General features: G+C 46.8%; 1 protein-coding gene across 7 annotated transcripts in view; it reads right to left on the reverse strand.

The window, feature by feature from the left end:
* Positions 1–12,863: 12,863 nt before the first annotated feature.
* Positions 12,864–23,166, reverse strand: part of LITAF (lipopolysaccharide induced TNF factor) — a 99,686-nt gene continuing 89,383 nt past the window's right edge. For 6 of the 7 annotated variants that reach the window (XM_023529627.1, XM_011358372.2, XM_011358373.2 and 3 more), the window contains exons 2-4: positions 19,375–19,599; positions 16,793–16,949; positions 12,864–15,238 (exon numbers count right to left, since the gene is read on the reverse strand). In XM_023529627.1, the coding sequence (XP_023385395.1) occupies positions 15,130–15,238; positions 16,793–16,949; positions 19,375–19,594 (486 nt within the window). In that variant the 5' untranslated portion in view covers positions 19,595–19,599 and the 3' untranslated portion in view covers positions 12,864–15,129. Of the gene's footprint in view, positions 15,239–16,792; positions 16,950–19,374; positions 19,600–22,075; positions 22,098–23,166 lie in introns of those variants that run through there. The other variant, XM_023529629.1, reaches the window with a different exon arrangement.

Genomic DNA, 23,166 nt, shown 5'->3' on the forward strand with positions numbered 1-23,166 from the left:
GTTTGGTTTAGACCCCCTCAAACACCAGAACACGGCAGGATATTGGGCAGGGTTATCTCCCTGAAGACTTTGGCTTGTCCAAGCAAATGCTCTTGGCATTCGAGCAGAATGTCATGAACCCAGTCGCCTTCCTCTCCAACGTTCCTTCGAACTCTCTCACGACTTGGACTCTGGGCACCAAACCGAACACGTTTACACACGATCAGTAAACTCCCAGTCGTGTGCAGACCCAGATTCTGCCTCTTTGCATGGCCGACAAGACCGATAACCTCTAGGTGGGCCAGACAGCCCAGCCATGCAGTGGGGAAGCCTGCCTATCTCCACCCACCAGCCACTCCCAGCCACTGTGTCCTGAGAGCATTTTGCTTGAACTAAGTCTGCTTCCCTTCCATTTCTCAAGCACTTAAAGAAACACACCAGAAAAACAAAGACCAGTCAAGGATGCTACTCAATAAATCAACCATGGAGGGGAAAACACTGAATGTTGGGAAGTAATCCACCTTTCCCTCAGAACCTACTCCCTTCCAGGGAGAGATCAGAAATGGACTGAAATCAGCATCTTCTCTACAGCCAGGAAATGAAATCGAGTCTCATTTCAGCTTTCTCGGATGTCAGTTCTGATCCACGTTCATTCATTGATCCAGCTGACACAGATTTACCAAGTACCTATTGTGTGCCAGGCCAGTAGGTGCTAAAAATACAGTGAACAAGACAGCTGTGACCCAACCTGCACCGTCCAGTACAACAGCTGTCAGACACATGTGCGGTGTGAGCATCTGAAATGTGGCTGGTGTTAATGGAGAAACTTTTCATTTTGTGTCATGCTAATTAATTTAAATTTAAGTGAAAAATTAAAACTCAGGTCAGTTATTAGAAAACTTTTAAGTATGTTTGAAACAACTTAGTATATGATACTACTTATTCCATTCTACATCTTAGGAAGTCTAAATCCAGATCAAATATTTGCAACAAAGATTTAGCATCCACATTGAAATAGGCTCTAAGTATAAAATATACACTGCATTTAGAAGAATGGAAAATGTATCTCATTAATCTTATATTGACTACATTTTCTAATGACATTTTAGATATATTGGGTTAAGTATTAAAATTAACTTCACCTATTTTTTTTTTTTTTACATTTTTAAAAAATGTGGCCACTAAGAAATTTTAAATGACCTATTGACTTGCATTCGATTTTGATTGGAGAGCACTGCCCCAGACCCTCCTGCAGCAAATAGGCAATAAAAATTCATTTCACAGCCATTACCCAATACAGCTGTGTAGTTATCTTCACGCACAGCACCTCGCGCCCCTGCAGATAGCTAATGCCCCTGCACCCAGGACTCCCGGCAGCCCAGGAGTCGGTATTTCACCCCTCAGGATGCCAGATCTGGTCAGTTTCCCGGGGACACTGGTGGAAGATGGGAGAGAGATGAGGCAGCCACCTGTAACCTCCCCATGAAAGACAAAACCTGGGGAAGCGGAGGAAGAGCCAGGAAACAGGCATCTGGCTCTCCCAGGTGGGCCTGGGCCCGCTGCCCCACCCCGGACGGAACCAGGACTGTAGCTGCTTTACTTACTCCTTGAAGTCCCTGCCGCCAGGGCCCAGACCTGGACCAGACCCAGGAGCCCCGTGGGCGCTAGCTTCACCTCTGGCCTGAGGGAGCCCCATACCACCCACCTCTCTCTCTCTCTCTCTCTCTCTCTGGAGGGCTCAGAGCAGCCCTGGAAGGAACCTGCTTTCCCAGAGAAGCAGGCTCAGCTTCAACCTACTCTCCCAGCCCAGGGTGGGTGGGGTGGGAGTGGGAAGGGGAGGAGGGGACTCCCAGCAAAGATCCAGCCAATCAGAAGCCTCCAATAGAGTTATTAGCACCCATCACCACTGTCTGGTTCCGAGGTCTGAGTTTCAGCTTGTCTTTCCCACTGCTGGGGGAGGAGGGAGGCGGCCAAGCCAGGCCTTGGTGATGGTCTCACCACACTGCCGACAGCTGCAGGGTTTTTCAATGCTCAGGTCCAAGGCCACCCTCCCTGGAACCGGCTGAGAGGATGGAAGTCCTTCAGGAGGCCATGTGCTCACATACGCTGTGTCCCCTCCCAGCCCCACCTCTGCTTCCTCACCTCACGTTCACTCACCTCCACCTGCAGCTTTGGGGTTTCGGCCCCGCGCACGCACCGACCTCCCACCATACATGTGCTTCCCTCAGCCACTTTACTGAGGGAGAACATATGTTAGACAGTTCTGCCATTTATGCAATGCAATGTTTGTTTGTTTTTAGCACTTTGCAGAGTTGTGCAACCAACACCACAAGCAATTTTAGAGCATTTTCGTCACCACAAAAAGAAACCACAAGCTCATTAAGTGCTCGCCCCTCATTCCTACCACCCTGGTCCCTTCTGTCTGAGGATTTGCCCATTTTGGATCTTTCGTATAAATGGAGTCATTCAATATGTGGCTTTAGTGTCTGGTTCCTTTCACTGAGTGTCATGTTTTCAAGATTCTTCCACATTGCAGCAAGAATCATTCCTTTTCATGGCTGAATACTGCTCAATGCAATGGGTGAACTACCGTTTTATTCATTCATCCCTTGATGGCCAGTTAAATGTATTTTTCATTTTGCCCCTATATTATTTTTACAATATTATTGACTAGAAACGTATTTGAAATATAACTTTCTTAGAGTTAAATTAAGACCCAGCTGAGCGGCTGACACATCATGTTCTATGAAAACAATCAATTATGCTTTTAGACTTGGGCCATTTTCATATTTTGAAACCAGTAATTCTGCCTCCCCCTCCTCCAGCTCAAACATTTTCATGGGCAGCGCTCAGAAGCCCTCAACCCAGAGGGCTGAAGATGTAAAAGGCCCCTCAGCTGACAGGTGCCTGGGAGCCCACGACGTGTCCCTGGCTGGTGATAAACACCGAGAGGAACAGAAGAAAATTACATCCGATGGGGCTGGTAAGTGAGAGGCACAAGATGCGACACGCACCAAGGAGAACTCTGGTTCTAAGAAAGGAACAGTTACTGTGTCGGGGGATCAGTTAATGAAGGAGGGATTTCCTTGCGACTTCGAAGAAGAGATAATAATAATGTCATTAGGACACTAATGCAACCAGTAGATGAATAGGCCCTGGAGACCTAATACACAGTACAGTGATGACAAACAAAACTGGATTATAAACATTAAACTTGCTGAGACTAGATCTTAATTGTTCCCTAAAAGAAATGATCATTATGTGACAAGACAGAGGTGTTGGCTAACGCTGCAATGGCAACCATATTGCAATATAATGTATCACATCGCTATGTTTATATCTTAAACTTACACAATGTTGTATATCAAATATATCTCAATTAAAAAAAACTATCAGGCACTGAGCAAAACACTCATCAATATTAACTCATGCAATCAAACCTCCTCCATGTCTGTTCCCAGCCAACAACGACCTGCAAGATGGAAACAACATCATCCCATTTTACAGATAAGGAGGCAGAGACACAGAGAAGTTAGGTCATTTGCCCACAGTCACACAGCTCGTGAGGATTTTAACTCCCTCTGGCTCCCGAGTCTCCTCTCTTCTAACTCTAGCCGTTTTGCTCAGTGGTTATCGCTTCCTCCATCTTCTCCTCCAGGAGACTCTGGTCCACAGTCCTGGCCTCCTGCCCTGCTCATGGTTAGGAATCCGAGAGAAAACCCTGCAATGTGCCACGTGGTGGTTTCCAGCGAACACAGCAACATCACAGTCTAGTCCTGGAAAATCCGAAGCTCCAGGGCGGGGCCCTCCCTCCAGGGGCCATCGCCCCAGCCTACCGGAGGTGGCCAGGGCAGGGCCCCTGCATCTCTGGCTTCCTTTCCCCGTGTCTGTATCGTTACTAGACAAAACTCTGGTGTACGTGTTGAATGGAGCACCCGGACTCAAGGACGCGCTTCACGATCAGACCCCCCTAGCCAAGCCTTCCCACCTTCTCTTCCACCCAAACTAAGTCCTGCTTCCTCCTTGAAACCATCTGCAGGATTGGGTTTGCCAATGACTGAGGATCGAGCTCCCAATTCTAAATTAAAGTATAGGATAAATTAAGGCTCATCGCAGCCAAGTCAGAGTTAACAAAAATAGGAAGCCTTTCTAAACCATCAAAAAAAAAGATGGTATTATTTTGCAGAGCTGGAGCAAGAGAAGAAGTGACCAGTTGGGGTGCAGTGAGCTCCTCTTACCGGAGTGGAGGATTTCATGTGAGATTTTGTCCTATATGAGCCATTGCCACCGTATTTTTTGACTTTAGAGCAGTGTTAGGTTCACGGCAAAAATGGAGAGGAAGGCAGAGATTCCCATATACCCCCGATGCCACATATGCACAGCCTCTACCATTAACACCCCCTGTCAGAATGGTACATTTGTTACAATTAATGAACCTATACTGGCACATTGTTACTACCCAGAGTCCATGTTCCAGCATCATTTGTAGAAAAGACTGTCTTTGCGCCACTGTATTACCTGTGCGCCTCTGTCAAAAATCAATTGACTCTATTTATGTGGGTCTATTTCTGGGCTCTCTGCTCTGCTCCTTTGATCTATTTGTCTATTCTTTTACCAATACCACATTCTTTAATATCGTAGTATTATAGTAAACCTTGAAGTCACACAGTGACATGGATGAACCTCAAAATAATCATTCTGAAAGAAGACTGGGGGAGGAGTGTATTTTGTAAATTTACATAAAATTCTGGAAACTGGAAATTCTAGAAAGCGGATCAGTGGTTGCTTGGGGAGGTTTGGAATGGGGAATTTCTATTACAAAGGAGAATGAGGAAATCTGCAGGTAATAAGTATGTTCTCTATCTTGATTGTGGTTGTGATTTCGCAGGTATAAACATGTCGAAGTGTATTACACTGTATTCTTTAAATATATGTGGTTTGCTATATGTCAATCACACCTCAGTAAAACTTTTTCTAAGCCTATCATGTTCATCTACCAGATTGACGAGATAAAACCCTATGAGAAAATGGTTAGTCTTCTGGCTACACATACACCATGGTGGGCAAACACACACACGATCTTCAAGGAAGAAATTAAGCAGCTGAAAAAATTTAATGTGCATTTAGCTGATCCACTTCTAGAAGAGACAGCACTTTTAGGAATTTACCTATATCAATTTTCTATTGCTGTCATAATGCATCACCACCAGCTGGGTGGCTTAAAACAACACCCATTTATTATGTCAAAGGCCTGGAGGTCAGAAGTGTGGCTACGGCATGGCTCAGCTGGGGCCTCTGCTCAAGCCTCACGGGCTGACTCTCCCTGTTCCACTTTCCCTAAGGGACCATGCGCCCACTGAGGGCCTGGTGGATCACCTGGACGTGGGCGTCCTGTCACTGCTGAGGCAGTTTTATGGGTGGGGGCAGGAAAGACATCGAGTCCTGAATCTGAGTGGGAGGTGACCACTGCCCAAGCCTCAGATAAAGAGACCTAGGAGTTCAGTTACGGGACTCAGCTGGGAGGGCCTGAGCCCGAACTGCCCGGAGACTAATGCAGTGTGTCATCACATCTCTCTTGGGGAGGGCAGCTTTCTCCCGGGGGGCCTTTGTAATGGCCTAGTCCTGAGAAATCACACCTAGGTTCGCAGTAGGAGGGACCTCCTCAGCCTCTTACCCAGGGCCTGTGGGGATGAGATGGCTTATCGCTCTCACCTGGCCCAGGAGCGGGGCGTCCATACCTCGATTCACATCTAAAGTTCCTTCATTTGCCACAATAGTAACAGATTTTAAAGAATACAGAAGAAAACTAACAATTGTTTTACAACAAATGGTATACAGGCCATTCTTTCTTGAACAGCGGATCCAATGAGTAGCAACTTCAGAATGACAAATTTCTTAGAAGAAAGTCGCCATCAACAGATGAACAAAGAAAATGGGACCTATCCACACAAGGGCTAGGCTATCTGGCCAAGGGACCCAAGCACTGACACCTGCTACAGTGTGCGCGACCCTTGAAAAAGCTAGACACAAAACACACATCACATGATTCCATTTATATGAAATATCCAGAACAGGCAAATCTAGAGACAGAAAGTAGCTTAGTGGTTGCCTAGGGCTGGGGGTAGTGGGGAGATTGGAGGATGATGACTAAAAGGTATGGGGTTTCTTTTGGGGGTGATGAAACTTGTAAAATTGAGCGTGGCGATAGCTGCAGAATTCTGTGTATGTACTAAAAACAACACTGAATTGTACACTTTAAACAAGTGAATTGTCTGGTGTGTGAATCATATATATATTAAAAAAAAAAAATCCAAACAAACCAGTTCTTACCTAGAAGTCCTCTGTCAGTGGCTGCTTCAGAGGAGATTCTGAGGTGGAGTCTGAACACTTGTCCGGTATTTGGAGGCCTGCCTCTCCCTGCACCTTCACCCCCATTTCTTAGCTACTCGGAGACCCACCAGCCACCTCGCCTTTCCTCAGCTCTATAACCAACACCTGCTTCCAACCCCACCTCCTCCAAACAAACACACCTGGCTGACAGTCCATCCACATACCAGCTGCAGGGCCTGCACGGTAATAAATGAGCTCATGTGAGAACTATAACCCAGGTCCACACTGCTCCTGCTCTCAGGGAACGGAGCGTTAATTATGACCCAGGGAACAAACGCCTTCTCCCAGGTCAGCGAATGCAAAGAGGCACTCTGCTGGTGGCATTCCTGTGGCTCACCTGTGAAATGAACATGGGGGCTTTCAAATGGTGGCCCCTGGCTCTTTCCTCACGCTGAGCCACGTGTGCGCGGATGCAGACGCTCACACCGAGCAGAAGATGGTGGGAAGTGGACACAGATGGCCGGTTCTTACAGTTAAAGTCTCACCTGCTTCGCTTATTCAGATCCTGCTTATCAAAGCTGAACACTAGCTGGTCCTGGGTGAGACTTGCTCTTAGGTGCTGAGCCTGTGTCTTGAGGGGTCTCCTAGCTTACCCAGAAGCTTGCGCCTGACAGTCTGAGAGAGCTAGCCCCTGGAATGTTCTCGCCCAGCACGGAAATGATAGTACTGAGGTCCTGCCCACAGATTCTACCCTTGCTTTTAAAATATTATCTAATTATATGTTATATCCTTATTACACTTGTGCATGGTTACAACCTCATTTAAATTCCCACTGGGATTTACACTGCATTCACAACTCTGCCCCCATTTACCAACTGTCACAGTAAATCATACAAATTGGCACTTATTTTTTTTTATTGACGTGAAACTCACCTAACATAAAATTAACCATTTGAGAGTGAACAACTCAGTGGCATTTAGTACATTCTCCTGGTTCCGAAACATTTCCATCTCCCCAAGAGACGCGGAACCCCTGGGCAGGCCCTCCCCACGCCCCGCTCCCCACAGCCCTTGGCAACCACCAACCTGCTGTCTCTACGCTTTACCTATTCTGCATATTTCCTATAAATGAAATAATACAACACGTGGCTTTGTGTCTGGCTTCTTTCACTTAGCACCATGGTTTCAAGGTTCATCCATGCCGTATCATGTATCAGTGCTTCATTCTTTTATTAATGGAAATTAGCATATTTAAACTCTTAACCACATGTTTGAGGCAGTGAGGGCCACCCCAACTCCAAAACACGAGAAATGTTTGCTTCAACCCATGTACTTAGCCCAGGGATTCCTAAATGGGGTGATTTTGTCCCCCTGGGAACGCTTAGCAACGTCTGGAGACGTCACAGCTGAAGTGTGTGCTTCTGGCCTCTGGTGAGTGGAGGCCAAGGATGCTGCTCAACACCCTGCAGTGTAGAGGGCCCCCCCACAAGGAACGATCTGGATCAGGGGCCAACAGTGCCAAGGTCGGGTCCCCACTTGGCCTGGCCTCAGTCCCTTCTCTCTGACTGACCTGGTCCCCAACTCACAGAGCGGTGTTTTTCACACGCGCCCGCCCTTAGGAACTACTCAACAAAACAAAAAAAGCACATTCCTGGGCCCTCTCAGGCATTGCGAATGTGGATCTCTAAGCAAGAGGCCCTGAATCTGTATTTTAACAAGGTCAAGGTATAGTTTAGGACCAGGAGTCACTCTGCTCTGGGCTGCTCAGTAGACCTGGGTAAATTGTACTTATTCTATGTCTCTCTTACTTTATCTGCAAAATGGTGATGATGTTTTTCTTTTTCATCTGGAAGATTTCTTGGCAAGATTAGTAAAGACAATGTTCAAGGAAGTGTTTATATGCAAGATAGTCTTATCAGACACGCAAAGCGACCCTAAAATGAAGTTCATGATTAAATTCCCCAAGAGCAAGGGGCCGATCTCTATCACTGCTATGCCTCTGGAACATGTTACACACCCAAAAAAGCATTTATTGAGCGAACAGAGGGACGAGTGATTCCACCGCATTAATGATAGAACCTTGCAACTAAATGCAAACATCAGAGTCCGCAACCTGGGGACACGCTGGAGCCTCAAGCTGACATCTCCGGGTTCCCCTCTCCATAAAAATATTTTCAAAGGTGTATTTTAAGACTGCGTTGGCAGAAGGAGGAATATACTCCAGGTTGGGTTTATTGTTATGTATTCATTGTTATTATATACAGGTTCTTCCCTTCTGATTAACAAATAGGATCGAGCTTTACCCTGGCTCCTGAATTATCAGGGGCCCCAGGGACTGTGCCCCCGGTGCCCGGGAGGTCCCCTGAGGCCTGAGCACACCCTGGGGGATTCTGATTCACTTGCTCTGGGGTGTGGCCGGGCATGGAGGGTCGTAAATCCCCCAGGGGATTCTGACTGCAGCCCCTGCTGAAAGCCATCACCTGCCCTAGTCCTACTGGGGAGGGTTCGACTGGAATTTCCCAGCTGAAATCACCTGCCTGAAGCCTAACACAGGTAGTGACTGACGAGGTTACGAGGCCAGGCGTGTCCATGCCCATGCCTTGCTCCAAGCAGCTTAAATGTAGCGACTGGGAAGAACAATCGTTCATGTCCTTTAGTCCCCAGATTGGCCAGGTGACAGTCATTCTCCTGCTCAGGTGACTGGCCTGAAAGTCCTTGGAGAGCTCTCTAGCTGGAGGACTGAAGGCACGTTTGGGAAGCCGAGGGGGGAACTCACAGGAGGTGGCTTCCAGATTGCCAGCTCCAAGCAGCTGTCACCTACGTCCCTTTCCCCTGCCAACACCCAGAGACACGCACAGAGACACATGCAGGGCCAGACGCTCATGGCACCTAAGATGCCCAGAGCCTCATACGCAGCACAGACACGCAGAACCTTCCCTAACACCCAATGACACACCCACACATGCACACACTTGCGCATTCCCAGACCCCCACGCACCCTCAGAGAGGAGCACACACACACATACACACACACACACACACGCTCGGTGAAGTCACTAACAAAGGCCTGAGCTGATCTAAGACTATGAGACAGAGGGCGAGCTGAAGATAAAGCAAGGAGGAAGTTTGAGAAACAAAGCAGGGGCGAGTCAACCAACAGTACACAAAGAAAGGCCATCAATTATCAGGGGACAGATGCCTGCTGACGGCACGCTGATGGATGCCCCAAGATCGGAGACCCCCCCTCCCCCCGCCCCGGCTGCCGGGAGCTCACTGCTGTGCCAGAGTTTCAGGTTTTAACAAGCACGTGCAGAGGGATGAGACCCCAACTCACGACCTCCCCATTAACCTTCCAATCAGCATTTTTTTCTACCACTTTAATTTCAGACAAGAACAAGAAATGCAAATTGTAGCTCAGAAAAGTCTCCAGAAGGGCTGTTTGCATTCTCGCCATATGCTCTCTCCCTGCTCTCTCAGCTGGGGGTCCCTGAGAACAAAGCAACAGAAACATCACAACTGGGAGTTGAAAGTGACTGTCACATGTTTCCCACTCTCCCTTTTCCACAGTGTCCTTCCTGGGGATGACAAGGTCTGCTCCGATGAGCCCAGGTTTAAGAGGGGGGCCCACGCTCACGAGCAGAGGCCTGGGAGAACCCGTGGCCTTCTGGAAGATGCTACATTTTCTACTGACCAGGGGCAGGCATGCAGCCACACCCCGCCGGAATCCACCTACTTACTGGATGGCAGCCCAGTCCTTCCTGCTTATCAACAGGAAATCAGAAGACCTTGAGCTAGAGAAAGGATTAAGTTTCAAGGGCTGCCACTCTTCCAAAAAAAATGGAGAGTCCAGTGATTCCACCCAGAGAGGGAGAAACAGCAAATCAAGTCACAAGACTACAGGAAACAGAAACAGCTTTCCTCCTGCAGCTTTCAGAGGCTGGCACTCAATCCTAAGTGCTGCCTCCTCTCACCAGGAGACAAAGGCAAAATGACTCGCTCGCTCTAGAGGATGAGGCGCCCCTCCTCCCAATACGATCCCTACAATACTGTTTTCCTGCACTTTTCCTCCCTCGTCTGCCCCAGTCTGTAATGTCAGCTTTGCTTATTTGATGTCTGTTTCTCTCCCGCTCTACCACCAATTCCACAGGAGAGGGGACAGCATCCCCTCGTTACTGCTGGATCCCAAGCTGGGCGTACAGGTAAAGAGGACCCCACACAGTGAACACCTGAGGACTCTATTTTCGAGTTCATAGCACCTTCACAAAAGAGGGTCCAGGCAGAGCGGCTGAGATGCGGCGTCCATCCCGTCTCAATTTTTCAGGCTCGGGGGAGCCCTAGAAGGACTGAATGGGGTTCCGATGAGTCGAGGTGTTGAGGCAGGCCAGCTGGGGTGCAGGTCTTCTTGCTCCGAATCCAGCTGTTGCCACCAGGTTGTTCCAAACAGCTGTCTCTGCAGATGACACGGCTCTCCACACCAGAGCAGTTTCGAATGGGTAGCCTTTGCTAGATATGGCTTTGCAATAGGCAACATTTAAGAAGCCACCAAGGCGGTTCCTCAAAAAGTTAAACTGAATTATCACATGGTCCAGCAATCCCTAGGTACGTACCTAAGAGAAAGAACACACGTCCACAGAAAAACCTGTACGCCGATGTTCACAGCAGCGCTGCTCATAATAGCCAAAAGGTGGAAACGACCCAAACGTCCATCGACGGATGAAGGGATCAACAAAATGTGGTATGTCTATACAATGGAATATTATTCAGCCGCTAAAAATAACGCACTGACACATGCTACCAAGTGGATGAACCTCAAAAACATGAGGCTGAGTGGAAGAAGCCAGACACAACAGGTCACACGTTATGTTCCATTTATGTGAAACATCCAAAATAGGCAAATCCAAAGAAATAGAGGGAAATTGGTGGCTGCCAGGTGCTAGGGGAGGCGGGAATGGGGAGTGACTGTTTAATGGGTATGGAGTTTTATGTTGGGCTGATAAGAATGTTTTGGAACCAGGTGGAGGTGATGGTTGTACATTATGAATGTACTAAATGTTCCTGAATTATACACTTTAATGGTAGGTGAACTATAACACATACACAACTATATAACCACAGGCTTCAAAACTGTACTGTGCTGACGACACTGTGATATTGGACACACTTGCTAGATTGACTTTGCCCTTAGGGGAAACTGGGTATAAAATCACTGGAGACACTGCAGCGCTAAAAGCTTTAAAAGTACATAAGCATGTGGTACATCCAGACAATGGAATATTATTCAGCACTGAAAGAATGAGCTATCAAGTCATGAGAAGACACAGAAGAACTTTAAATTCATATGCCTAAGTGAAAGAAGCCTCTCTGAAAAGGTGACAGACCATATGATTCCAACTATATGAAGTTTTGGAAAAGGCAAAACTGTAGAGACAGTGAAAAGATCAGTGAATGCTTAGGGCGGAGAAACTATTCTCTGTGTGTACTATGATGATGGACACAGGTCTTACGCCTGTCCAAAACCTCTGAACGTACAGCACCAAGAGTGAATCCTAGTGTAAACTATGGACTCCAAGCAATGATGTGCCAATGTCGGTTCATCACTTGTGCCAAATGTGCCACTCTGGCGGGGGTGCCGATAATGGGAGAACCTGGGCATGTGTGGGGTATATGGGAACTCTGGACTGTCTTCTGTTTTGACATAAACCGAAAATTGCTCTAAAAATGTTTACTGAAAAGGAAAAAAAGGTACTTAATGTGTAAACATTTACCTACTACTGCAGAACAGTCACAAAACAGTTAAGCAAATGCGCTAGACTGTATACTTGGCCATGGAATGTTTGCTTTAAAGAAAAAAAAATCTTTCTGAGCCTCAGAATCTTGTTTCTTTAAAATTCTTAGACTGAAAAAAAAAAAAAATCTGCTCTCTCTTTCACGGCCCTCGCAGGATCTACTTTCAATGCACTCATGCGCCTATGAAGAACAGACGACCCATTGTAAACATGAGTCATAAATTCGAGAGATAACTTTAATAGGCTCCAAAATGCAAATCAGAATTTTGTTAAGTAAAATTCCAACTTCTACACTTACTCCTAAAGGAGATCTCTGAGCCCAGAAAGTCAGAGGATTTTAATATCCCAAACAAGAGGCCAGTCACTGGGGAGAAAACCGAGGCCGAACTGTGTATGCGTGTATGAAGCTGTATTTATAAATAGTTAGTGCCCATTTGAAGTGTTTTCGATAGCATCTGAGAAGCCAGTTGTCCCAGAAAAAACATTTTCATGTGTAGTGCTGTGCTAGGCCAGGAATCGGTCATGTGTTTAAAGGTGGCCTCACTAAATGTAATAACTGAATACTTTTTGTGAGCAAGACACAAACCAACACTTATGTATAAGGTTACCTCGCTTAGACGGACTGACAGTATATGAGAAATGCAGCCCTTTTGGGCTTGAAATTGGTAAAATTCTTCTTTGAGGTCCAGGTAGATATAAAGTGCTTTCGATAATTGAATGTGATTCAGTGTTTACAACAGACTAACACCAAAATCCCCAACAAACAGTGGCAGAACAAAAGAGCCTTTTAATTTGCACAAACATGTGAATAAGCCCGCACTTTAAACAATAAAATGGAAGGTCCAATAAATGCTTTATACTCCAGGCATCTGACGTTTTTAAAGTTCCCCCGAATATATATTTTACGGTTCCTGAAACAAGGTTCTTGTCTTGAAGACTTTGCATATGTAATTAGTACCAGCCTGAGAACACTTATATACCACCATCTGAATAAAACTGCTAAATATGCATGGCTTTCGATTTTGTCAAATGAAATAAAAACACATGATCGAGACTGAGAGAGCAGCAATTTTTCAAGGCCATAAGATAGGGTTTAAACAACATAAGCCGCACCAAGATGGCATTGTTTTCCTGCACCTTCCAAAATGAAGCTTTATCACCAGGTAGGAAAAGGGAGGATGACATTCATATTCCTGGCAAGCTACAGTGCTCTCCTTCTAGCATCTCACAAGCACCCTGATCAATTAACAAAGCATCTTTTGTTTGGAGAATGAATGAGGACGGCTTTCTTCTGTGCATTTTATTAAAACTTGAAAGCTATGGCTGGCTGCCATCGATGACGCCTATTGGGTTCCAATAGCCTAATGTTCAAATCTGACTTGTTAGCAATCCACCCAACTCGACATCCATCATCTTGACATTGCGGGATATTCAGTACGTCTCAAGTTTTTATCAGGAAGAATTTTCTACCGTTATGGAGCAAATAAAGGTTCTTTGTAACGACTGGAAACACAACACGAGACCTTTCTCCACACCATAAGAATTGATAAATAGTTCACCGAGTGAACCAAAGACTTTATTTTTTAAAAGCAGATAAACACCAAAGTACGATGTAGTATCCATATGCGTTGTAAAAATAATGACTGGAACTTTCAAAACAGCAAATGAATAAGCTGAATCAATGGTTACGACTATAATTTTCAGCCAATATACAGATTTTTGTTCAAGATCTAGACTTGATTTCTACATAATATTATTCACATGCATTCCCTGTGCCTATTTACTATCAACACGGGGACTCTCGGAAGTTGAGTCCAGCTTTGTCTTGATTTCAAAGATGACCCGGCAGCGAACCGAGAACTCTGGCTTGATGCTCGGGTCCTAGAAATCATGTCTTCTGATGTTACATAACAAACTATATTTCTGAAAAATAAAATCAGACTTTAGATTCCTGTGAAACAGTTCGGGTCTCCAAGCTTTTCAGCACCGCGGTAGCTAGATACGCTCGCACATGCTTTTGTCTTTCCACACACACCACCAGGAACCCGAAAGGGGCCCCGCTTTCAGAGTTTCATTATGGAGGTTTTTAAGAGCCACACTAAACCCAAGTGAAGGCAGTGGATGCAATTACCCATTACTTTTTCCATTAAGGAAAAAGGAATATGTGCGAGTGCCCTGGCAAATGATACCGATGACCTGGTTACAGAAAATGGTTCTATAAAGCCCTCCTTTCAAAATTATGTTTGAAGGTGTTTAAGACCAAAAGGAGGTCATGAAAACTGTTAATACAAACAACTCCTTATTAAGAAACAGCCTCTCATGGAAAGTGTCTGAGGATGTGGTACAAAGAATCCAGGGAAGGCAGGGCAGGGGTAAGGTCCAGCTCTCTATTTGTAACATGCATTTATGACCTCGTGGATATGTCTGGTGGATGTGAACGGCCCCTTCATGTACTTAAAAACGAATTAAGAAATTAAAGCGAATTTGTATGCTAATGAAAAGCCTACAGTTACAGAATCTGAGAGCCAAGGCCTTTGTCTATAAGGCAAGATTTCTGTCACCAGAAGTGGACACAGATGGACATGATGGCAGGTACTAAGAGCTGGATCAGCCACACTCAGGTAGAACGGTCTCAAAATTAAGGCAACCCGTGGCTTCTCAGTTAGAGCCCACCACCCGAAAGGCCCGCCGAGGCAAGAAAAGAAGCTGGCAAGGCAAATCACCAGAAGATATATAGGCGGGGCAACGATCACAGTTAGATGGGATGACCTGGGGTCAAGGGCAGGCGGGAAGCCCTTGACCCAGCACTCAAGGTGAATGTCTTTGCATGTCCTGTGCACGACTCCAAGCAGCAATTTCTGGGGTTTGGAAGTGTGCTACTTTTGCGATATCTCCCCCCAAAAGAAGACACCAAGGTGAAGCCCCTGGAGAGATGCGACCACCAAGGTGGGGATATCTCCACCAGGGGCGGGGCTGGGTGAGAGTCGGAAAGGACTTCCTGCCACACACGGCTCCCTCCAGGTCTGGCCGAGTCCTACAAACGCTTGTAGGTGCCCAGGAGAGCTTTGCAGTTGGGACAGTAATGGTCCACGTCCTGCAGAGCGTCCACACAGAAAGGGATGAAACAGCAGCCCGCTACGCACCTGGGAGAACAAAAACAGCCACACAGAGCACGTTACCGACTGGAACAGTTTGGATAGTGGCCGCCAAAAAGATACGTCAGCTTCCTAACCCCCCCGAACTTTATTTGGAAAACGGTCTTTGCAGATGTAATCGAGGACTTCAAGATGGGATCATCCTGGATTAGCCAGGTGTCCTTATAAGAAGAGGAGAGGACACACAGAAATGCAGGGGGGATGAAGGCCGTGTGAAGACAGGCAGAGATGAGAGAGATGCAGCCACAAGCCGGGGAACAGCTGACTACCAGAAGCTGGAAGAAGCATGGAAGGTTTCTGTCCTTAGAGACTTTGGAGGGAGAATGACTTTATGGACACCTTGATTCTGGACCTCTGGCCTCCAGAACTGCGAGAGAATACAGTTCTATTGTTTTTAATCAACAGGTTTGTGGGCATTTGTTATGGCAGCTCCAGGAAACTCGTACGCCAGCCAACGCCAAGGCTGCTCCCACAGACTGTGCTGAGCGCATTTCCAAGTCTTGGGTTACCTGGGCATCCTCCAAGGTCTTAGATTGAGGTTGGTGTATTAATCCTTCTAAATAACACTACATATTTTCTCTGCCACTGTAGTGTGACAGCAGCCATAGATAATCCTCACACCAATGGTGTGATGTGTTCCAATAAAACTTAAACTGGGCTAGATTCGGCCCCTGGCCTGTAGTTTGCTGACCTATCTCAGACTGGTCTCTATGGAGAGGCTACTTCTCACAGCAACAATCAAATAAAGTGCCCCCAGGCACAGGCAGGCAGGGTTTTTGCACAGCCTGTGGCATGATAAGAAAGAGCCAGCTGTCCCAGAAGTAAGGGCTCCTGAAGAGAAACATACAAACGCCACTTCCTTCGAGGAAGAAAACAGAGCCCTGTGGTTTCCTGTGTGATTCCCATAATCAGGAATAAGGAGGCTGTCCTTTTCTGTTTGGGAGAAAAGAAATTAAATTGTGTTTCTTCAAATTTATCCCAGAACAGAAACTATTATCTCTTTTAATGCAATACTCTCGGTGCCGACATAAATATTTATACGATCTCCTTGTGGAGGAAAACAGGAAAAACACTTGGGGTCATGAAAGAATAGAAGTTTTGAAGAGATGACTATCAGGTATTTTAATGTACGCATTATTTAAAGCTCCTCTCGGAGTCAGGCAAACATTATTATTTAGGTCATGAAATTCTAGAAGAAAAAGAAATCCCTAGGATATCACCCTACACAGATGCGAGCGGCTGCTATGCTTGTCCCTACACGCAGGGAGTAATTTGAGCAGATGAGCAAGAAGAAATGACAGGACAGTAGCTTCCAGGCTTCAATATGCTCAGGAGCAGTGGTTCTCAACTGGGGACGACTTCTGGTAGTGACGATGGGGGGAGGGGCGCTACCGGCATCTAGTGGGTGGCGGCCAGGGATGCTGCTCACACCCCACATGCACAGGATGGGCCCCCACGAGACACAAGTACATGCTACAGTTGAACAACCCTGCAAGAGAGGAATGTGGGAGAGCCCACGGGCTGAGTGGACTCCGGACTCACCCGAGCAGGCACAGGCTCCCACAGGAGAGCCAGGTGAGGGCACCGGCGTTATAGGACAGCTGAGTCACAATCATCTTGTTGCAGGAAGGACAACACATCTGCACTGGGCGGTCGAAAAAGGAGACTGGCTGCTGCACGTAGACTGTCTGCACGGCAACTGATGCGGGGGGAACAAACAGAACCTGATCAGTAAACAGGAAAACACAACCATGATCACAGAAGCACTATTCACAGGAGCCAAAAGGTGGAAGCAATCGAGTGTCCATCGATGGATAAATGAATAAGCAAAATGTGGTCTACCACATTCCGTGTACTGGAATATTATCCGGCCGTGAAAAAGAATAAAGTTCTGACATGTGCAACAACATGGTTGAAGCCTGAAGATGCAATGCTAAGTGAGAAAGTCAGAAAAGGACAAATACTGTATTATTCTACTTATCTGGGGCCCCCAGAGTAGTCAAATTCGGAGATGGGAAGTAGACGGTGGCTGTGAGGAGCTGTGGGGAAACGCGGAGCTGTTGTTTAATGGGGAGAGGTTCAGTTCTGCAAAATGAAAAGGTTCTGGAGATGGATGATGGTGATGGCTGCATGAAAATGTGCATGCGCTCAGTACCACTGAACCGTACACTTAAAAAGGCTTAAGGTGCTAAGTTTTATGTTGTGTATTTTACCACAATTATAAAAATGGGAGGGAGGGAGGGGATGACAAGAAAAGAGGAAACAGTGGCAGATTTCCAGAGCTGTCATTTAAGGGGCTCTCAGAACCACCACTTGCGAAATGGGGGACAGGACTGTGTTCCTAGCGGGACTTGGCTCAGCCTGGCCAGGCTTTCAGACTTGACTGCCTGTGGACTCCTGTGGGGAGCTTACTGAGAATGCGGATTCCCAGGCCATGCCCCAAGACAGTCCGGTTCAGCAGGTCTGTGGCAGAGTCCTAAAATGCTTCTTAAGCTCGCTGAGCGGTTCTACGAAGGTGGTTTGCAGATGGTCATTTCAGAAACCATGATATGGTGGGTTTTAGCCGTTTTCTTCATCCACAGATTAGTGGTAGTGGTGCCCGCGGCGGGGAATTGGCTTCCTTCTGGGGCACTGGAAATGCTCTGGAATTAGTGCGAATGGCTGCACAACTTAAAGACTAAATACTATACTAAAACCACTGAACTGTACACTTGAAAAGGGTGAACTTTATGGTCTGGGAATTAGATCTCAATGAAGCTGTTACTTTAAAAAATGGAAGTAAGAGAGTTATTGCTAAGACTAAACGAGATAAGGCCGGTAAAGAAAGAACCTCACACCATGCCTGGAACGGAGTGACCCCTCGATTACCAGCTCCCTCTTCTCACAAAACAATCAGCTGCAACGCCCGGATGAGGATGGAGTTACCGAGCCAGGGAACACTGACCCGGTTCTTTGTAAGGCGGGGAACCGTGAAGTTACATGAAATGAGCATATGAAATCATGCTAAAAAAAGAAAATTGTGCAAAACGTGCACAGACATCCACAACCACCACAAGGGAATTGAGGTGACGTCGATCCTGAAGCCTTTAGAGTTTTGCATGTCCTTTTTGGTCCTTGGCAAAGTCGCTTGAGTTCATACTTCTGTCAAAGTGACTTCCTTCTGTCCTTCTTACATTGTTAGAATGCCATTTCTATAATCCGTGTATTAGGGGAAACTAACGATTGCTCAGAGCTAACTGAACCCAATACCCCTAGAAAGACCTAGAAAGACCCTCTTTTGAGCGAAGCAGAATCGAAGCATACTTTAGCACTTATGTGTAAATTTTGTGAAGTCTTTTTTGGGTGCGAGGATGAATTATTTACTGATCAGAGTGTGATCGGAAATAGTCTAAAGTCATTATCTTGTCCTCTTCCATCTCAAGGAGTCAAAGTTCCTTGAGCACTTTTATTGAACGATTACTCCTAAAACTTCATTTCATCTTCACAACCCACTGCTGTAGGTACTTGATGAGCCCTCTCTTACAGACAGGGAAACTGAGGCACAGGAGCTTAGGTGAACCAGGCCATCAGACTCACAGGCCCACTCTGACCTGGCCATTTCCTCCTGAGCTGTCTGGGATACTGAGGCAGCTCCATACCTGCGCAGCGGCAGGTACCCGAGGGCTCGGCCATGAAGAAGTTGCTGGAAGGCAGGGAACCACCTGCATGAATGGCACCAGTGGGCTTGGGCCCTCCGTTCCTCACTCAGGGCTGCTGCTTCTCCCTCTCCTCCTCCAGGCCTGGCCTGGGGCAGAGGTTCTCCCATCAAACCTCACCACGAAGGGTGGGGGCCCTTAGAGGCAAACTCTCACTGCCAAGTTCCTCTGGATAGTTGGTGCCCCTATGGTCGGTGCCAAAGGGTCTGTCTATAGCGGCCTTGGGAAAGCTCCTAAGCTACTTCATTATGGAAATGCCATGAGACTCACTGGTGCGGAACCTAAAAGACTGATGTGACACTTCAGGAAAAGGGGTCAAAGTGGACTGACTGGCACTTCGCTTAGACTCAGAGTCACCTGGGTGGCTCTCCGGAGTCTCAGAGTCCCTAAGGCCAGGGAGGTAAAGGGGACCAGGGAGGCCACACGTACTTGCATTGGCGTTGGGGACAGGCCCTGGCTGGGTGTAGTACGCAGGAGGGTTCATGCCCTTCCCATCCGGGCCTGTCATGAGCCCCGTCGCTGGCCCAGGCATGGGTGCGGGAGGCGTGGTGTAGTATCTGTTAACGGCCACTGTCTCTTCATAGGATGGGGGCGCTGTGGGCACTGACGAAGGCCCAGCGGCCGCCTGGTAGGGTCCTGGAGCAGACATTTTACCTGAAGAAAAACCAAAAGATACCAGATCAGAAATGCAACTGTCATCTCTCTCTCACTCTTTTCCACCCTCATCTTTAATTTTCTACCCGACAAACAAAACCCTGAGAAAAATGACTCGTGTCCAGCCTTGTCCAAAAGCCAGAAAGGAAGTTCAAGAACCTTCAAGACCCAAGAATTAGCACCTTAACAAGGATTCTCTAAATAAAAACAAAAAGGTCATTAATGACGACCAAAAATCGCCAGAACCTAGAAAATCCCAAGAGCTAACAAACAAACGTCAACCGAATTTTTTAAGACAAAGCAAAGTTCCTTAGAGAAGGAATAACGCTCCCCAGAGCATGGTCTCCTCCCAGGGTCAGAGAACGAGAGTGAGGAATTGGGTTTATATGTTTGTTTCTACGAAAAATTACTGATTACAGGGAGCAAACAGAATTAATGGTTGAGTTTATCTTCCACTTGTGTAAGGTACAGCTTAAAGTCTGTTTTCCTTTCACGGTGTGGGTAAACAGTTGTTGATCATCTCTGCAGGCATCTTCTTCTGTTCTGTGAGTTCCCGTGGTCTGGCCGGAAGGCTGGTCGGCCAGGTTCGGTCTAACAGCGCCCGGCAGGCTCTGAATTCCAGCTGGTTTAACGTTCAGTCAACTGGTGTAGTTCTCATGCCTCTTCCCTATTCCCATTCCCCCGTCGGAGATGTTATTCCCTTATTCTTATTAAGGAGATGTCGAGGGATGAAGGCCCGTCTTCTGTAGCATCTTCGAAGCTGAGAGAGGGCTGCAGTCCCTGCCTAACTGTTGGAAATAAAAATCTCTGGAATCCTGCTCTACGTGCCCCGGAGGCAGACAACGTGGAGTTGGGGTTGTTTCAACATCCACCGAATCTGAACCGAAGTTTTCTTCACACTTCAAACCACCACTCAATAAACGACCCGTCTTTCGCATCTACTGTTATTATTTTCTTTCTTTCTTTTTCTTTTTTTAGCCGCTGTGGTTTTTACAAATAGCATTTAAGGTGATGGAAAAGATGAGGGCATTCTAAAAACCAACCACAAACTATTGCAAATAGAGTGCTGAGCAAAAGAAGCCAGACACCAAAAGTGCACACCCTGTGGTGCCATTTATAAAAAGCTCAGAACCATGCAGGGGCAAAATGAATCATGGCACTAGAGGTCAGGGACATGCTGCCTCTGGGGGCGGTGAGGAGAATCTGGAAGGGGAGGGGGTGACGGTTGGGGGGCTGGTACGTGAGTATATAAGTTAACTGAAAATTCGAGTTGCACTTTTCTGTACGTAAATATAGTTTATAAATAATAGTTTTAAACAACAAAATGCGCACATACTCAGGTTCCCATTTTGAAAAATGAGCATCAGGGCAGCCAGGCACACATTTCCTTTTGTGAGGGCAAAGAAAGGATTTTTTTTTTTTTTCTCGTTGAGCGGATGCCTGCCTAGAATTGTGGCCTGAGCCCGAAGTGTGTTCCAGTCTGAAGGCCCATGCTCACAGCCCCGGGGCGGCCGGAGCAGGACACAGTGCTGTCCTTTGTGGGGCTCTGATTTCTGACGAGGCAGGGCCAGGCCTGCTGGGTCAGAGGATCCATTCAAACCTGTCTCAGGAGAACTGGGGACATGAGCTCCCAGGACAGCAAGCCTCGGTCGGGGCGGGGCTCGGACAGGTCTGCCGCCCCTTCCCACACATTCTGCCTCATCTCTCAGAACCCGTGGGAAGCAGAGGCAACAATTAATTCTGCTGCAGGGAGAAGGGGAGCAGCCTTCAAGGAAGCTCTGCTGTTAAGAAAGAGGAGATTTCTCTAGGGGAAGGGAAGAAAGGGCATTCATTTCGAAGTGGAAAGACAGGCGTGGGAAAGGGAACAAGGGCAACGCAAAGCTAATAAATAAAGCTAGATAAGCTGGGACCAGGTTCTAGAAAATTCTGCAAGTCCTGTGGAGGTGTTTGGACCTTATAAGCCTGGACTGTCCAATGGAACTGTTTTCTATCTGGGCTGTCCCACACGGTCACCACTGGTGAGTTGCACGAGGCTGCTGAATACTTGAAATGCAGCTAGTGCAACTGAGGAACTCAGTTTTTAAATTGTATTTAAGCTTAAGCAACTTGAATTCAAAATCGAGTACACAATTCAATTACCGGAAAACGTTTACGTAAGTCTGGGACACCTCGGGTATACGAATCTACTTTTTCCAACAGCGAATTCAATGAACTGAATTGGGATCAAATGTTTTTGATAAAATTTTAGCATCCGATTTGGGATATGATGTCAATGTAAAATACACCCTGGATTTCAAAAACATTTAAAAACATAAACGCAAAGTATCTCATTTGTAATTGTTTTATATAGACTGCGTGTTGAAATGATGATATTTCAGATAGATAGAATCAAGTAAAATACGTTGTTAAAATTCATTTCACCTGTTTCTTCTTAACTTTTTAAAACGTGGCTACTAAACCATTTACAATTACCTACGTGGCTCATTTTCTAGTTCTAGGGGACCGATGCTGTGGAGAGATGGGAGCCATGGAAGGTTACAGAGCAGAGGAAGGCCCGACCCTAGAAAAGGAGATGCCACAGGTCTGTAAGAGAAGCGAGGAGCAAAGGGCAGGGGGCCCCAGTGCAACGACACCTAACTTCATTTCTTTAATCTAGTTTCTGTCTCTGATCTGGTTTTGTGCAGATAATGGCACTGTGACTCACTAGCTTTTTCCACCCTTATCCTTCCATTTCTGTGTCCCTGCTCCTTTAGTCATTACGCCTTTAACTCGAGCCTCAGGTCTTTAAGCCGAGGACAATACGTTTCTGCTGGACCTTAGACTAGGGATGACATCTTGGCTTTAGGTGTTTCAGCCCCGGGCCCACGGAGTCACACAGCAACCCGGCCAGCCAGCGAGCCACAGGACCAGGCCACCAGACCAAAAGGGATGGCGCCCTGGCTGATTCCAGAACCGAATGAATGTGATGACTCACTGTCCCAGCCCTGTCCAATCAGGAAAGCCCACGACCCCCACTCCCTTAGTTTCCATGACTGCTGCTATTTTCAAATATAATTGATCCCCTCAAGACACTTGGGGAGTCAGGCCTTTGAGCGATAGCTTGCGTGTATCTCCAGGACTCGCAGCTCCCCGAAATAAACCCTCACTTTCTTTGCTGCAAAACCTGCCAGTATCTGATTGACTTAGAGACGCACTACCGGACCCCTTTGCTCCAGTAACTCTGTGTGGGTGTAACATAGGGAGGAGGAAAGAGAATAAAATGTTCAATCAAGCTGCATTCAGAGACTGGCATGTGCTGCTCAGCCCTGCGGCCAGGCCAGGACACCTGCAGAAAGAAGGAAGATTTCTGCTGGGATTGCGGACAACCATTTCCCACACCGTGTAGGGAAAACAGGAAAAAGTCTTTAAGTGGCGCCCTACACAAAATAAAGTCGTTCGTTCCCTATGGCTAAAACCATGGGGAACCTGGGGATTAAAGGCTGGGGACTGCCAGGGACTTTCACACTACACTCTTCCCCTTCCTCAATGTCCATATCAAAGGAAATGGGTAAACACAGGCTTTTAAAC

The sequence above is a fragment of the Pteropus vampyrus genome, unplaced genomic scaffold (assembly GCF_000151845.1).
Source record: "Pteropus vampyrus isolate Shadow unplaced genomic scaffold, Pvam_2.0 Scaffold40, whole genome shotgun sequence".
NCBI classification, from domain to species: Eukaryota; Metazoa; Chordata; class Mammalia; order Chiroptera; family Pteropodidae; genus Pteropus; species Pteropus vampyrus.